Source organism: Podarcis gaigeae (genome assembly GCF_964106915.1).
Source record: "Podarcis gaigeae genome assembly, chromosome: 8".
Taxonomy (NCBI): domain Eukaryota; kingdom Metazoa; phylum Chordata; class Lepidosauria; order Squamata; family Lacertidae; genus Podarcis; species Podarcis gaigeae.
Genome location: NC_139684.1, coordinates 62,609,481 through 62,626,922, shown reverse-complemented (window position 1 = coordinate 62,626,922; position 17,442 = coordinate 62,609,481). Strand labels below are relative to the sequence as shown.

Here is a 17,442-nt window from a genome sequence, read left to right as displayed (position 1 = left end):
GCAGGATATAAATGTCATGAACAACAACACCAACAGCAGCAAGCGAATAAGCCTGCAGGGGTTGGGATAGAGAGACACTTCAGGGATGGCTAGTGCAGCAGGCTCTTAAGTGCCACAGCCAAAGGTGCCTTTTTATGTACATCCAGGAGATTCAGCAAGTAAATGTGCTTCCTGTCCTCTAGGGGGCTGCTGTGCTTTGGCATGTGTGCCACAGGTGCTGTTTCCTGCCAGGACACCTCAAAGTGAAAGTAAGAAACAGAAGTTCCTGGCCCAAACATGAGCTGCTGAGCTCCTTTCCAGCATGTCTCTTCTGAGGGTCTGTTGTCTTGTGGTGCTGGCTTCCTTCGGACAGGCTTCAGGGACAGTCGGTAAGCCCAAATTCCCTCTGGCTCTTTCGTTTCCACTCATACGTTTGCTGGGTTATCCTCCGAAGGGTGCAAAGTCTAAAAAGGAGAGCCTGCTGTTGGGTTCACTTTCTCAAAGCCTCTCTGCTGCTGGCCAGATTTGACAGGGAGTGACGATTTATGGCAAGGAACAAGCTTGTCGGTCTGTCAGTGTGGAAGGAGTACACTCAGATGGAAAAAGGCAGCAGGGAGAAAGGAGATGTGGGAATGAATGTCTGGCTGAAAGTGGGGTGTAAAATGATTTCCTTTTTCTCACACGCTGGCTGGGGCTGATGGGAGTTTCAGTCGAAAGCATCGGGAGGGCAGCAGGGCTGTGAGGGCTGTTACATGCAGTGTTGAATGCTTTGAGCTTCTGCACGGTGGAAAGAACCCTCTGCAGGGGCCTATTCTATGGTTACCAGATTTTTTTTCAATGAATAATAAAATAATAATAATAATAAATTACATGCTTTATTATCCCCAATTACATTTATACATCAGCTGTTTTGCTGTCTTGAGAAGTCCAGAAGAGGAGAGAAACCTGGGGGGTGAAGTTGGAAGCAGAGTTTGAGAATATGACTGTGGGATGATCACAGATTTGGAAAGGACCTCTGAGGGGCATCTTAGCCGACCCCCTGCAATGGTGGTACCTCAACTCAAGCAGCCTCAACTTAAAAGAACATAAGGTTTCCCTGCTCCAATTTGACTTCTGCAGTTCCCGGCTGTCGGGGACACACTTTCATTCACGCTCTCTCTCACGCTCAGCTGCCCAGCTCTGCGCCAGCTCCACTGCCACTGCAGTTGGCTGAGGGGATTGAAGTCATCTCACTCCTCCATGCCTTGCCCAGCAGAGAAACCGTGCCCCTCACGCCCCTCCTGGGCAACTGCACGCCACTCGCCCGTGACTCCCCAGCCTCCCCTGATCTCCTGCCCCCCTCCCCCTTCATTTTGAGAGTCTCACAGGGTGCGAAAGAAAAGCTTTGCACTTTGCCCAGCAGAGAAACTGCGCGCCTTGCACCCCTCCTGGGCAACAGCCCCCCACCTGTGATCTCTCAAAACAAAAGGGGCAGGAGATTGGGGGAGGCTCAGGAGTCATGGGCAGGTGGCGCGCCGTTGCCCAGGAGGGATGCAAGGCACACAATTTCTCTGCTGGGCAAGGTGCAAAGCCCTTCTTTCACACTCTTCGACACCCCCCCACCTCTGCCTCTGCCTGCGCAAAAACTGTCTTCCCACCCCTCCAGCTGCATTTTACTCCAGGAGACCAGGATGTCACTTTTCCTGGGGACGTTTAATGAAATCCAGGGACAGAATTTGTCCAGAGACAGATTTGCAAATCTGGGGACTGTGCCCGGGAAACGGGGGCATCTGGTAACCCTAGCCTATTCAAATGTGGTGACCTCAAGATGTTGTCAGACTCCAACTCCCATCAACCCCTGCCAGCATGGCCTATGACTTGGGATGATGGGAGTTGTATTCCAAGCAATGAATGGAGGGCAATACGTTGGCTGCTCCTATTCACCGTGTTGGCCTAGTCAGACAACTTCCAGGGTGGTTAACAAGCAATCCTTCTTCCTGGGGAACTGTAGGAATTGTAGCTCTCTGGAGAAAATAGGAGTCACCCAACAACTCTCAGCCCCTTTAACAAATGCCACAAATGATTGCAAGATCTTGTCAGTACCTGCTGTCACCGTTGCTGCTTTGTGTCACTACGTAACCCAGGGAGGGGGTGCTGTGGTGGGGTGGTGCACTGAAATGGGACATACTAACTCTGGCTGCTACACACCCCGTTAAGGGAAACTTAGAGGCACCTATGGACTTTCCCTAACAGGTAAATAGGAACTCGTTTTTTTAAATGAGTTTTCAGCACTTGGGTATGGAAGTGGACACTCACCTCTTTGCAGTGCCCCTGTCCAAATCACAGACACCCCGCAGATACTTTTCCAAAAGAAGCCTTGTAGAATTTCAGTCACAGAATTCCAGATATGGCCCTAAAGTTATCAACTGGGTGTTTCAACATATGAAATGGGATGATGCCAAGCAGCTGTGCAAGGTTGGTTCTAACCTTCACCGTCTCTCTTTTGATTTGATCATTTTTGCATAATCTTCACTTCCCTTTTTTATATATACTAGACTATCATTTCCTGCTGGGTGGTTTGGGCGCTTTCCAATTACATATATTTGCCCTATAGGGAAGTTTAGTAAAATATTGTTTTGCGAATAAGTTTGTATTCTCCCCCACTTCCTTATCCAAATTGCTCAGCAGCAGCAATGTGGGGTAGACAAACACCTGACCAAAGATGGATATTGACGTAGTAGGTGGAATCTGCACACATATAAAAACCGTTCTGAAAATGCTTTTTTTAAAAACATACTTTGAATTTTCTGTAAGGTTCACCATCACCATCTAGTGCACTTAAAGCACATTTAAAAGCGTTTTATTTGCAGCTGTATAATGGGAGTCTATGGGACGCGGGTGGCGCTGTGGGTTAAATCAAAGAGCCTAGGGCTTGCCAATCAGAAGGTCGCGGTTCGAATACCCACGACAGGGTGAGCTCCCATTGTTCGGTCCCAGCTCCTGTGCACCTAGCAGTTTGAAAGCACGTTAAAGTGCAAGTAGATAAATAGTTACCTATGTGGCAGGAAGGTAAATGGCGTTTCTGTGCGCTGCTCTGGTTCACCAGAAGCGGCTTAGTCATGCTGGCCACATGACCTGGAAGCTGTACACCAGCTCCCTTGGCCAATAAAGCGAGATGAGCGCCGCAACCCCAGAGTCGGCCACGACTGGACCTAATGGTCAGGGGTCCCTTTACCTTTTAATGGGAATCTCCTGTTTTTGATAATTGCAACTGCAATCACATTTCCCCTATAAAAAGGCAAAATTGTTGTATTGCAAGAGTTCATAGCTTGGGATCATTCTCTAAGAAGCCATTGCTATGTATGCTATGTATGCATATGTAACCATGACACATTCCCTGGGCATCATTACAGAAAGCCTTGAAATAGATAGTGGTTAGCAGCCCTTGGGCCAATCCCTCTCCCTCACAGAGCTGTTGTGAGGACAAATTGTGCAGAAGGGCATATTTGTGTGAAAGTGCTCAGAGAATGGGGGAAGTTGCCTTATCCTGAATCCTAGCTCCATATTGTCTACACTGACAGGCAGCCGCTCTCCAGGGTTTCAGACAGGGAGTCTGTCTCCCAACTCTACCTGGAGATGCCAGAAAGTGAACCAGGGACCTTCTGATTGCAGAATAGATGATCTACCACTGAGCTACAACCTTTCCCCAACTGGTTTTTTTTTTTTTATTTTGATGGAGGAGCATTGAGTCACATGGCACTTGCCTCTGCTCTGCCACCCTGCAGTCTGAGGCGGTTTAGCCCAAGTATAGATTTATTGCTTCACCCAGAAACAGGCTTCACTGTGCTGAGAAGACACAGGTTTACACAGGTCAGTTGTCTTTGTTGTGACCATCCTTTCTCTCCCCTGCAGCACTTTAAAAATCATTATTGTTTATAGTTTTTATTCAGTACCAAAGTGACACATTTATGGAACAGAGGAGAGTCGCTGCATCAGTATCAAAAGACAGGCACTCATGTGTACCATCCATTTATCCACACGCATACAAAGAAGGGAAAGCCAAGGGTTATTGCTCTAGCCCCCAAATTCAACAAACCACCTTAGATGAAGAAGCCCGTTGCTCAACTCCAGTTCAGGCAAATAAGCCTTTATACGCAGGCAAAAGAACTTCTTGTCCTGCCGCCGCCTGTGTAAACCTGCCCGCTTGTACGCTGCCAATGTTAACAGAACGTTTGATGGCTGTACAATTGGGGGTAAGAGATGTTCTTCCCAATACAGTGGAACCTCGGGTTACATACCATCCCCCTTACGAACGCTTCGGGTAATGAGCTCCACTAACCCAGAAGTAGATGCTCCTGGTAGCGAACTTTGCCCTGGGATGTGAGCAAAAGTCGCACGCCAGTAGCACAGCGGCAGCGGCAGGCCCCATTAGCGAAAGCGCGCCTCAGGATAAGAACAGTTTCATGTTAAGAACGGACCTCCGGAATGAACTTAAGTTCATAGAGGTACCACTGTACTGCAGCGTCAGCACCCACAGAATCCAGTTTCTGCCCCTCAGTGAGGTCCTGTTACACCGAGATACAGTTCAACATCCACTAATGTCAAATATTTCTCTAGAATTAGATTAACAAGTGTGAGGACCTCCGACCAGAGAGGGGTAACCATTAGGCAGGCCCATATCATATGTACTAAAGATTCTTCACAGTTCCAGCCTTTTTCTGCGCTTGAAATGCATTTAGGTGAGATGGTAGGAAAGGTCCTTTTAAATAGGTTATTGGGGGAGTGTTTTAATTTTTGTTTATTGCTGTTTTAAAATTGATTTTAATGTTTTTGTTATGTTCTTTTTTTTTTAACCGTGTGATTTACTTTGAGGCACTTGAGTGCAAGAATGCAACTAATTCATATTAATAAGAATACTGCCAACTCAGGTAATGAATAAATGAGGCCCAAAGGGTGGGATTCTCATCCAGATTATGAGGTTTCCTCACAGATGTTCCCTGTGGGCTTTGCCTTATCTGAATTAATAGTAGGGTGGTTGTCCTTTGGATCTTCTGCCTGAGCAAGGAAAAGTCTTGGGCTAGCCTTGTGAAGACGAAATGAACCCCAGGACACTTAAGGAAGTCTTCCTTTCCAACAGGCCAAGAATTCCTACTATCACCTCCTCAAAATCTGACGCTCGTGTCGAAGGATTTCCATCTGTTCTTGACATGGCTGCCAGCTGCTGATGACCTTCCTGGAGTAACCTACACCGTTCAATGGATGTGAGCATCAGAGAAAAGAGCAATGGCTAGAACAACCTTCCCCCAGTTTGGTAGCCCTCCAGATGTTTTGGACTACAATTCCCACCAACTTGCTGGCAGCTGTGGCTGCTGGGAGTTGTAGTTCAAAACATATGAGTGACACCAGATTTGGAAAGGCTGGACTATAATTTCCACTTGATTTTTCTGGGATATTACTAGCACATAAGAAATTGGAGGCAGTGGGTGTGTTTATGTCTCCCAATTAAAAAAATCATCTTCTAGTTTGTGCAGGATGAGCTAGGTTCACACACCTCTCAGAGAAAATGGGGGGAGGACAGTCTCCCAGATGACCTGTTTATTGAGCATTCACACCTGATTTGTTTGCACAAAGTTTACAGGGAGGTGCTGTCATGCCCACCATTTATTGAGTGTTCATTGCAGGGAGCTTATCCAATGTCACATGAAGTAATTGTCACCCCACACTTTCCAGAGCACCCCATCACTTTCCTTACTGCATTAAGTGTGTGTGTGTGTTTTGTCCAAGAATGCCAAATACTCATTAATTGCATGACTTGTATTTGGTGTTTTGCAATGGAAGCCCACCTGCAAAAATAGCTTTGGCCTCAAGTGGCCTTTGACTTGAATACGTTGTGTAACACCAGTTGCTTGTTAGAACGGCCTAGTCCATAGGTCAGGCTCAGACTGGTTTGGAAATTTACAGTGCTATTGGGTTGGGCATTCCATTTTTATTCTTTGACAATATATTTCTGGGGTGAAGGGTATAGTTACATGCACACATTAAACAAAACAGGAAACAAGTACGGCCATATTCACACCATACATTTAAAGCACTGTTGTACCACTTTAAACAATCATGGCTTCCCTCAATGAATTATGGGGGCTGTAGTTTGTTAAGAGTGTTGAGAGTGGTTAGGGGGGGCCCTATTCCCCTCACAGAGTGACAGTTCTCGGTACAATCAATCCCTCTTCACAGGGAACTCTGGGAACTGTAGTTCTGTGAGGGGAAACAGAGGTCTCCTAACAACTCTCAGCACCTTCACAAACTGCACTTCCCAGAATTCTTTGGGGGCAGCCATGGCTGTTTAAAATGACAACATTGTCCTTTAAATATATAGTGTGAATGTGGCCTATATGTGTATGTATATGTATGTTTATATTGCATATAAACCATATTTATATTCTGTAAAAAATTGCTATGCAGGCGAGGCTATTTTGTTTCTTGACAGCTCTTCTAAATCATACTTCTATAAATAATGGTACACTTTCTCAGATATTTTGTTGAGCTTGTCATTTAAAAACAAAGACGATCCTTTAGGGGCTGAGTATTGGCAAAGCCCCATCTAATCTCCACCCCTGGCGGCAATTGGCTGCTGACTGTTCTTCAGAATTGAAATCGTCACATCCTCATGTGAATCTGAATACTAACCTGCCACCGCTGTGGCTTCTTCCTGCAGGGAGCCTTACGGACTTCAATGGGACGACTTCTTACCCTGTAGGGACATCTCTGAAACAGTCTGCAACATAACTTGCATGTCTCCAGAACTGGACAACAGATACTCAGTCCATGTGAAAGCTCAGATGAAGAATAACTCTGGGATGGCCTCTTCCAAATGGGTGGAACTGAATAATATTGACTACACTGTTCAAGGTATGGCTGGTAGGACCCTGAGATCAAGGTGCAGAGGGCGGTTGTACTAATGCTGCCAATTGTTATTTTGTGAAATGGAAGGTTCTGCTCACAATTCTGTCCCAGAAGACCTAATAAGTGAAAGAGAGGAGGGGAACTTCTTATAAGGCCAGAGGTTCCTTTCTCTCCAGACAGCCTGGCAGATAGGGATAAAACACTAATACCTTGAAATATACTCAGAGTCGAGTGTGGATTTCATGCTCTTTATTCAGCTCATAGTAGTGAGGAATGAAAGTTCCCCCAAAATATCTGCTTTATATACATTATTTACACAATGGGCCACATGTGATTGGCTAATTCCGGGATTCTCCCGTGGGCCAATCAGGTTGTGGATTCACTTCCACCTGGAGCTGGATTGGGTGGCTCCTGCGGACCAATCATACTGCTGCATTGTTCTAGGACCAATCAGACTGCTGCATTCTGAATCCTATTGTTCTAGGACCAATCAGACTGCTGCCTTTTGGATCCTATTCAGCTCAGTACATAACATACCTGATGGGATTAACCTTCCCCAACCTGGCACTCATTGGCAGTGAAGCAGAAAGACATGGAACTGTGTCCAAAATATCTGGAGGGCACCAGGTTGGGGAAGCTGTGGTTTAGAAAGGCCCAGGTAGCTTACTTGACAGGCCCATAAATGAGCAGGAATTTTAGGACGTTTCCAGACATATAGTTAAAATTGTGCACTCATGATGATTTGTGCTCAGGGTGGCACTGAGGTGTCTATATGCGATCTCTCTTCAAAATACTACTTGTACCTGCGAAAGTTTCAGAGCAAGCATATTGCCTTCATTTCCAGTCAGCACATGCCCTGTAGCTTCCTGCTGAAATCCTGTAACTTTTTATACCATGTTCTGGGTCCCAGTTTTGTTGCTCTATAGCTCAAGAGTTTTGAACCGGACAGTAGTAATGTGGTATCATTCAGGAAGCATTGCAGAATGACAGATAAAGCGGAATGATGTGTATTATTGCATAATTGAGATGTGGAATACATTGGCAACAACCAAGCATTTGGGGGGTGGGGGTATTTACTCCTCTCTGTCTCTCTCAATATTGCCCTAACATCTGTCCAATCGTTTCCAGTGGAACTTGCTCCCCCAATTCTGCAATTGAAAAAGACTGAAAATGCTCTTGATGTGAGCATTGCTTTTTCCTACCCATCCTGTGCAAAGGCCACATTTCAGGACCTGACCTATGACTTGGAGTATGGCATTGATGGAGCAGGGAAACCAGTAAGTAGGTGGTGGATATGCAACTTCAAAATTATCTGCAGACGTCCTTCTTGAAAGTCATTGTCATTTACATTTAACAATCCTTCCTCATTTCAGGGCTTGCTTAGGGAGTGCTTATTAAACTTGTATCCCACCCTTCCTTCCATTGAAAAGCCTCCTGTGTGTGGTTTAGTGGACCTCTTCAAAGTGCAGCTGCAGCAGGGAGTGCTGGTGTATACTTTAAACCAGGGCTGGCGATCCTCAGCCCTTGGGGCTGAATGTGGCCCTCCAAGCCTCTCTGTCTGGCCCTTGGTTCTCTCTGTTAAGTTGTGGGTGAACAGGCCAGAACAGAACTGAACTGAACTGAACTGAAGGGTTCAGTCAGCTTGCTTATATAGAGCTCCAGTACAACATAACTGTAACAATTTTCTAAAACTATCCAATCACTGAATGTCACTTTCAATCCCTTATTTGCATAACTATCTACAGTATCCCCCTGCTGGCCCAGGGTGAGAACTTCAGTACATAACACTCTCCCCAGGCCATACCCCCCTCACTGGCCCTGCCTTGCACCCCAGCTGTTTTTTGCCTGGCTTGAAATCGTTCTTGAACCATGCTAATGCCTCTTGGTGGACAAGGAATGGGCAAGTCTGTCAATTTCAGTTCCACTCAGTTTCTCATTTTTTCCAACCTTAAGTCCAGTTCTCTGCATTTCTGAAGCAATTTATCCCCTCCATTGTTTTTAAATTCTTGTGAGAATTTGTCAGTATTTTAGTGCACGATTCTCCTGTTAACCACATTTTGCATGCCGCTTTGACTATTTTACACATTTTTGCCACCCCATTTCCCCTCCTATAATGCATTTTTGTCTGTTATTTTCAACTTCCACAATGTATGCATTTTGTACACATTATTTGGCTGGAGAAGTGCATGGTGAAATTCAGAAAGCGCAAATTTTCAAACACTCGCTGCGTTTCAGTTTGTGTTTTATATGTATAAAAAAAGTGTGAATTTGTCCCCGGTTTCTCAATGAAATGCAAGTTTCTAAATGTAAAATAAAAATTGAGCATCCCCCCTCTCCAACCCTAGTCTCAGCCAAAGTTTATGTTTGCTGATATCCCTGTCTGTTCAGGGAATTGGCTTCCTTCTGTTAGGAGTGTGTGCAGGAGCCAGGCCCTGTGACTGGTAGGGCCTCGCAGGACTGGGGCCTTCCTGAGTTTGGCCTGGAAGGGCAAGGCACGGCCGCACAGGTGAGGCTTGACAGAAGACTTGTAGCACCTGGTGGCAAGGGCCGGGAGGGGTATATAAGACCAGCATTTCCCTTTGGCTCTTTGCCACAGCAACATGCTACCCATCTAGCTGTGCTGTGGCTTCCTGACTCCTGGTTTCCTGACCCTCGGACTCTTGGCTTCCTGATTCGTGGACCCCTGGACTGCTGATTCCTGCTTCCCGACCTCTACCCCGGTCCCGACGTACCAAGCCGGGACTCCGACTGCCTGTAACCCGGACCATGAAACCTTCCCCCTTTGGGCAAAAGATAAGCAGAACAAAGAGAAAGGAGTCTTTTACCAGTTAGAAACTTTAATGATCACAGTGAGAGAACAAAGAATACATTCATTGAAATGAAGGTGCTCCCAATTAAGAGTTCCACCCACTTCCTCCCTAGTCACCCACATCACTACCACGTCTTGCAACCTGAGCTCGCAACCACTGTGCTTTCTTACCTGCTCTTCTTGACCTTGGGCTGCGCAAATGAACGCTTTCAAGTGACAGTGAGTCTGTTAACTCTCTCTCTCCCAGTTCTTCTCCTCCTAGCTGTCCCACATCCAGTATTTCCCAGCTTCTGCCTTCAGAACTATGCCCCTCGGCAAACCACTGTTCCAAATCTATGCTGTCCTCCTGCACCTGGGAAGATTCAGGATCCTGATCAGGAGCAGGGGGAGGGGAAGGCTCCCACCGTTCCTCCTCCATGCAGCCTTCCTCAGCATGGTCCCTGACACTGTCGATTTCAACCCCCTTTGCTTATCTTATCTGCCAGAGGAACTACACTGAGATGAAGAAGAATGTTCTGGGCTTTGACACGACACACTGGAGCAGTGGCAATTACTGCTTCTGTGCCCGTGCCGTCATGAGTGAAAAATGGAGCAACTACTCGAAACCAGTTTGCACTCTCTTGCATGGAAAAGGTACAGGGAAGGAGGAAATGGGTGCCTGTGCGAAGACTGTACTGTCCATTTTGTATACTTGCCCTGATCCAGCACGTGCAGGACAGACTTGTGCACATGCAGTTTAGATGGGTGCAAATGAATGTTTGAAGTTGCATTGTGATCACACAGCTAAAGTAGATAGCTTTGCCTCTTTATGTAGATGAGAACAGATCCCTGTGGCCTCATATTGGGTAGCCCCACATTCCAGGAATATATCCAGAGACATTGTGTGCCAAGGAAGCTTTGTTTTATCAGTAATAATAATAATAATAATTTATTATTTATACCCCACCCATTTGGCTGGGTTTCCCCAGCCACTCTGGGCGGCTTCCAACTGAATATTAAAAACAATACAGCAACAGACATTAAAAACTTCCCTAAACACGGCCGCCTTCAGTGGTCTTTTAAAAGTAAAATAGTTGTTTATTGCCTTGACATCTGCTGGGAGGGCGTTCTGCAGGGCAGGCGCCACTACCGAGAAGGCCCTCTGCCTGGTTCCCTGGTTCAGTGAAAATTTCATTCTGTCTGTGATAAACAAAAAACACCACTTTTCATTAAGAGACCAGGAAGAACGGAACAATAAAACAGATTGAATTGGAGAAAGGGGAAGAACTTACCCCAAATACAGTAGTAACTGCTTCGTTTGTTTGCTTTCTTCTGCAACAGAAAACTGGGTCTTTGTAGCTGTTCCATTGCTACTCATGCTCCCTGCTGGTGCCTTTATTGTCTTCTGCTGCTACAAAAAGATGAATAATCCAATCAAGATGCCTCAAGCTTTGGTATGGGATGATTATTTATTTATTTATTTATTTATTTATCACTTTCCCCACAAAAGTGACCCAAAGCAACTTACAAAAAACAAAACACTAAACTCAAGTATAACAAACTGCTGATAAAAATCTAAAAACACAGCTATACAAATAAAAAACAAGTCTTCCACTAAAAGGGCACAAATACCTGAAGCCCTTCAAATCAAGAGCCAAAACCCTGGCACTTAAAAATGGATGAAGGTGGCGCCAAGCGTGGGGAGGGCATTCCAGAAGTGGGGAGCCACCATGGAAAAGGCCCTTTCTTGCACTGCCACCCTCTGGACCTACCATTGATGATGACTGTCAGGTTCTGGATTGGTTCATGTGGGGAGAGGGCAGTCCTTGAGATATTGGGGTCCTGAGCGACATAAGGCTTTATAGGTCAAATCTAGCACTTTGAATTGAGCTTGGAGACTTAACTGGTAGTGACTGCAGACATACCAAAATTGGTTCACTATCTGGACTTGGAATTCTGTGCCAGCTGCAGTTTCCTAACTGTGGAGGTAAAGGTAAAGGGACCCCTGACCATTAGGTCCAGTCGTGACCAACTCTGGGATTGTGGCGCTCATCTCGCTTTATTGGCTGAGGGAGCCGGCGTACAGCTTCCAGGTCATGTGGCCAGCATGACTAAGCCGCTTCTGGCGAACCAGAGCCGCACACGGAAACGCTGTTTACCTTCCCGCCGGAGCGGTACCTATTTATCTACTTGCACTTTGACGTGCTTCTGAACTGCTAAGTCAGCAGGAGCAGGGACCGAGCAACGGGAGCTCACCCCTTCAGAAGGATTCAAACCTTCTGATCAGCAAGTCCTAGGCTCTCTGGTTTAACCCACAGCGCCACCCACGTCCCTGACTGTGGAGGCAGCCTTACAAATAATACATTGAAGTAACCCAACCTAGAGATTACCAGATTGTAGACAACGGAAGCTAGGCTGCCCCTGTCCAGATAGGGGTGCAATTGGGCCACCAGTTGAAGCTGATGAAAGGTGCTCCATGTCACCAAGGCTAATTGAACCTCAAGCAATCGTAATGGATCCATTAGTACCCCCAAGCTACATAACTCCACTCAAAGCAGGCTGCATCCCATCCATTTGATCTAGGGCCCCCCCCCAACCAACAGTGCCTTGGCCTTGTCAGGATTAAGCTTCCGTTGATTGGCTCTCATCCAGACATTTACCAAGACAACACACCAATCTTGCACATCTGCCACGCTCGCAGATGTCAAAGAGAAGCAGAGCTGTGTGCCACCCGCATTTTGCTCACACTGCACTCCAAAATCCTGGATGACCTCAGTCAGGGTTTTTGTGTAGATGTTGAAGAACGGGAGGAGGAGGAGGAGGAAGGTAGATTACTCCCCTGTTCTGTGGTTTTTGTCAAATGGCAAGGTTCTTTCCTCTTGCCAGAGACGTGAACCTGACTGAACTGCATTTGAAACCAAGGACTGAAACACCTTGTATATGGAACAGATAGTGCTGCTTTATGCAGTGGTACCTTGGTTCTCAAACGCCTTGGTTCTCAAACACCTTGGTTCTCAAACAACTTGGAACCCAAACGCTGCAAACCCAGAATTAAGTGTTCTGGTTTGCAAACTTTTTTCGGAAGCCTAACATGCTCCGTTTTGAGAGTTACACTTCCGATTTGAGTGCCACACTTCCATTTTGAGTGTTACGCTGAGGTATGTCTGTTTTTCCTATTTATTTATTGTTTTTGTTTTTGCGGCTTTTTTGTTTGTTTTTGTGACTGTGTTGAACCCAGTTCAGCTACTGATTGATTGATTGTGTGGCTGCAGTACATTGTTTATTGCTTTCATTTTATGGATCAATGGTCTCGTTACATAGTAAAATTCTTGTTGAATTGCTGTTTTAGGGGTTGTTTTTAAAAGTCTGGAACAGATTGATCCATTTTGCGTTACTTTCTATGGGAAAGTGAGCCTTGGTTTTGGAATGCTTTGGTTTTGGAACGGACTTCCGGAACGGATTAAGTTTGAGAACCAAGATACCACTGTACTAAGCCAGACACACTTTTGCTCTATGTGACACAGTGTTGCTACTGCCTACAGCTCCTGTTAGACAGGAAGGGATGCAAGGATAGTAGAGCTGGCAATTTTGCACCATTTTAAATATTTGCAAGCACGCATTTCTGCTCTACTTTGGACTCAATCGCACCATTTCTTTGGATGGATGAATCTGTCAAATTTACTTTCCCTCCATTTCTCGTTTTTCCAACCTTAAGTTCAGCTCACCACATTTCTACATCATTTTGCATTTTTTTTTTTAAAAAAAGGCGTTACGACCCCACACATAACTAAGTAGAACAGAAGCATTGCCACCCCACCCCACCCCACTCCCCCCTCCCCCCTCCACCTCTTCCCCTCTTTTCTTCCTAATGTAACACTAATATATCACAACAAATGAAACTGATCTGTAGAAAACGTAACTTGAAAAAGGGGATATTGCACATACTTTTGTAAACCAAGAAATCATTCATATATATATATATATATATATATATGGTGTTTGTTATGGAAAAAAGGCATTATGAAAATTCTTCTGCATTTTAGTGTGCATTTCTTCTATCATATGCCTTTTTCAATGCAATGCTGCCTAACACACACATTTTTTTACAACAATTTTCCATATTGTATAAAGAAGTTTTGTATGTTACTTTCACTAATATTTGCAATTTTATTCACTCTCCCCCCCAACACATTACTTTTTTTGGTCGGAGAATGGCATTTCAAAATGCAGAGAAGTGTGAATTTAAAATTTATTTAGGAAGTGCAAACCAGGTAGGTTTGCAAGCTAATTTCTCCCCCATCCCGAAAACCTCCTTAGCTATCGACCATTCGCATAATCAGTCCTAGTTTAAAGTCGTATGTCAGTTTAAAGTTGTGTGTCATGGTGACTTCAAGATGAAATGTTGACATATTTTAATCTATTTTGCTGTTCATTTTAATTATTTTTAAAAAGGTTTTTGATTCTGTTTAACTATTTTTTACTGATAATTTAAATACTTCCTGTTAACTGCTTAGAAGGTGTTTTGTTTTTGCAGTCAAGGAGTGTATAAGTAACTAAGGAAATAGATAAATGTTATATCCAGAATTAAAAATATCTAGCCATATGCCTCTAAAATGGTCAACCATATTCTCTCTCCCTAATTAGGATTTTTCCAAAGGGCCAACAAAATTGCTGTTGATTGGTGAAAGGGAAGCAATCAAATTGGATCCCATCATGTGTACAGTAGCACTTGTGGAATCAGGAAGGAGGAACAGGACTGGCCCCCAGAAACACTCAGCACTGAGTCCTTCTGTGCCATCAGAAGAGAGTGAGGAAGATGAGGAAGATGACGATGATGATAGCGGAAGCCCCATACCCTACACGGAAGTGCTTCGATTCCAGAAGAAAAGCTTGAACTGCCAAATGGTCAGCATGGGCCTGGAAGCACCTCTGCCATCTTCCGGCTATGGAAGTTCTCAGTCAGGTTTGCCAGATTTAACAGTGCTTGGGGTCCCTGCTTCAACAGAGTGGGTGACAGGGGAGTCTTCTTCTGGGTTCCAAGAGAACCAGGGGACCTCAAGTTCTGAGAGTTCCTCTGTGGAGGAATTCCTTGGGTTTCCAGTTGGCTTTCCAATTGCTGGAGGAAAAGGATGGGATGAAGATATAAACTTCTCATCAGTATTGATAGAAGGTTCTGGCATTAACCTTTCCACTGGGAAGCAATTCACACCTGTGAGAGGTCATCCTGAAGAAAACTGTGCAAGCCTGGAGGACTTGAAGATACCTCTCTTTGGGATGCTAGGCAACCAGGACTCCTGTGGGTTCCATTTTGAGGAGCAGTTTGTAGACGAAAGAGGTTCTGAAAAGGACTCCAGTGGTTGTGGAAGTCTCGTGGATGAAATACCTCTTCTGGACAGGCCTTGCATGGGAGCCTTGGAACCTGGGCTGCTTGGAGAAAACAGAGACTTGGAATCGGTCCGTACTCCAGAACCCAAATTCCATGGGTATCGGCCGAGGCACACACATTATATTGCAAGAACCTGATTTGGATGCTCTGAAATAGATTTCCCTAGTCATAGAATCTTAGGATCACAGCCGTTTCACCAGTACCAGGGTGGTGAACTTTGCACTGAAAGATCTGAATTCTACAATAGGGAGGTTAACCATTATACAGAATCCAATTCAGTCCAAGCTCATGTTGTTTCCTTTAATCCTCACCCCCATCCCATAATGAACAAGGTGTGGGAAGAGAAAGGTGCCCCCTGCTTCAGAGTTTTAGCCCCATGCTGTAGCAAAAGCTTTGATTCCAGGGGGCAGCTCAGCAGTCACAAAGAAAGCCAGGAGAATAAACGTGTTAATTTACAGTGCAATCCTATATATGCTCACTTGGAACTATGTCGTGGGCACAGGGTGGAACTGTCAATACAATAAATAGATCTACATCTAAATTCCGTTGTTGGAACCAAAACAAATACTCTCTGCTGAGCACAAGAGGCCTTCTGAAGTCCCAAGCTGTTGCAAGTGTTCTAAATGCATTTGTTAATTTATATTGTTAATATATTGTTAGATGTGTGTACATACCTCATATATTTATCAATCTGGTGCCCCAGATATTTTGGACATTTCCCATTTAGGCTACAATTCCCATCAGCCCCAGCCAGGGTTGTGTTGGCGGGACCACTGGCAGTTGTAAACCAAAACATTTGCAAGGCAACAGGTTGGCAAAGACTCTTACACAGAGTTTACCATGCACTGTCGCCCTCTGGTGGTGACAGCCGGCCCTACAGGCTGCTGAATCTTGTCAACCTTGCGTTGAGGCTGGCAGCTAGCTTTGCCAAGAAGCTTTGCTCTGAAGGTACGACGGTCCAAACCAAAAAATCCAGCCATTGTTCTCTCTGACAACCTCGTCTCCTATCCTCTTCCACATTACCTGAAGCAGGTTAGCTATTGGGATGGGGATAATGTGTGGCAGGTACCTGGAGGGAAGACTCTTTTCCCTTGTATCTTTCTCTCTCCAACCCCAGCTCTTTAAAAGGAGGTGGAGGGAGAGAGGAGGTGGCAAGTGGAGGTCAAGATAGCAGCCCTCAATGGGCGTGTTTGATCTGGAGTCTTCCTGGTGTTAATCCCTCTTTGGATAGATAGAAAGTTTTATTTGGGTTTTCACAGTATTATAATAAAAGCAATACAGCCTTCTGCTCCCTTCCCTGTTCCTTCCTTTCCTCGCGCCTTGTTGTCATTACAGCCTTTTTGCTTTTAATGTGCAGTTGTTTGGACATGTTTATACAGTGTTGGGGCTCACATGCTCAGATAAGGGCTAGGGAAAACGAGCGTCACCGCTCTCCTTGAGCCCCAGATTAAGACCCGTTAAACCGGAGACGTTTCCATTACTGTGTTGTGCCTCCCACTTTTCGAGACATGAATATTATGTTCAAGAACATCAGCTAGTTCTTTGCAATGATTCCTCCAGAGAAAACAAACCTACCTCGTCCAAAGCTGCTTCCCACCTTCCCTTTTATCCTTACATTGCCAAGCCAAGTGTGCTTGAAACCACCATGCACACCCACCCTTGGTAACACTTTGGGTAATTCAAACAGTATTTTCTAAAGGAAGTTTTACTGTGACAGAGTCTGACACATGCACACATTTGAAGTGTAACCTTGCATGCTGTTCTCCCTTGATTTCTTCAGGCCATGAAGAAATCCTTTCCATGCATATTGACAGGTGGTATCTCTCCTTAGAATGAAAAATACGGTTGGAAAGTGAGACTTCCAGGTATAGGGCCGTATTCAATAAATAATAACAACTGGCAACCTATCAATAAAATGGGAAGTGTGTCACTGTGTGTGTATAATGTTGAATTGTATTGTTATTTGCATTGCTAAATAATGTATGTTTTTATAGCCATAAATAGGCTACAAATAAACTTTTACAGGGGAAAAATATTTTATTCAAAACTTTGTGTGTGTTTTTCAATCGGTCAAAAGGGGAGATCTTGAACATGTTTCTGTGGAACGCAGGAGTGATGAGAACAACCAAGTTCACTTTGAAATAGGGCTGAGCCAAACATTTTGTTAAGAACTTTCAGCTTGAAATGGAGGAGAGGCTCAGGGTGTGTATGTGACAGTCTTCATACAGAACGAAACTCACCCCGGCTCACCTTTTCTGCTGCTGGGGCCAATATATTTTTCATAAGCCTGACAGTGGTGGTGATAAAGCTGCCAGGAGTGCCAGCAGGCAATATTTTTTACTGAACACGACCCAGAGCAGGGCAGGGAAATCTCAGGCTAACTCCACTCTCGGCACCCTTACCAAAC

The 17,442-nt window shown here is 45.1% G+C and overlaps 1 protein-coding gene across 1 annotated transcript; it reads left to right on the top strand.

Annotated features, from left to right (window-relative positions):
- Positions 1–228: 228 nt before the first annotated feature.
- Positions 229–17,082, top strand: IFNLR1 (interferon lambda receptor 1). Its single transcript, XM_083751744.1, has 7 exons — positions 229–368; positions 5,096–5,219; positions 6,674–6,867; positions 7,990–8,138; positions 10,156–10,303; positions 10,991–11,103; positions 14,294–17,082. Exons 1-7 carry the CDS (start codon positions 302–304, stop codon positions 15,170–15,172), a joined length of 1,674 nt encoding a protein of 557 aa, XP_083607870.1. The 5' UTR covers positions 229–301; the 3' UTR covers positions 15,173–17,082.
- The last annotated feature ends 360 nt before the right edge of the window (positions 17,083–17,442 follow it).

Excerpts from the sequence above, each read along its gene's own strand:
- IFNLR1 (XM_083751744.1), top strand. The coding sequence starts at position 302 with ATGTCTCTTCTGAGGGTCTGTTGTCTTGTGGTGCTGGCTTCCTTCGGA. Across the intron at positions 8,139-10,155 it reads TTGATGGAGCAGGGAAACCA|AGGAACTACACTGAGATGAA; the intron begins GTAAGTAGGTGG and ends CTTATCTGCCAG. Across the intron at positions 10,304-10,990 it reads CACTCTCTTGCATGGAAAAG|AAAACTGGGTCTTTGTAGCT; the intron begins GTACAGGGAAGG and ends CTTCTGCAACAG.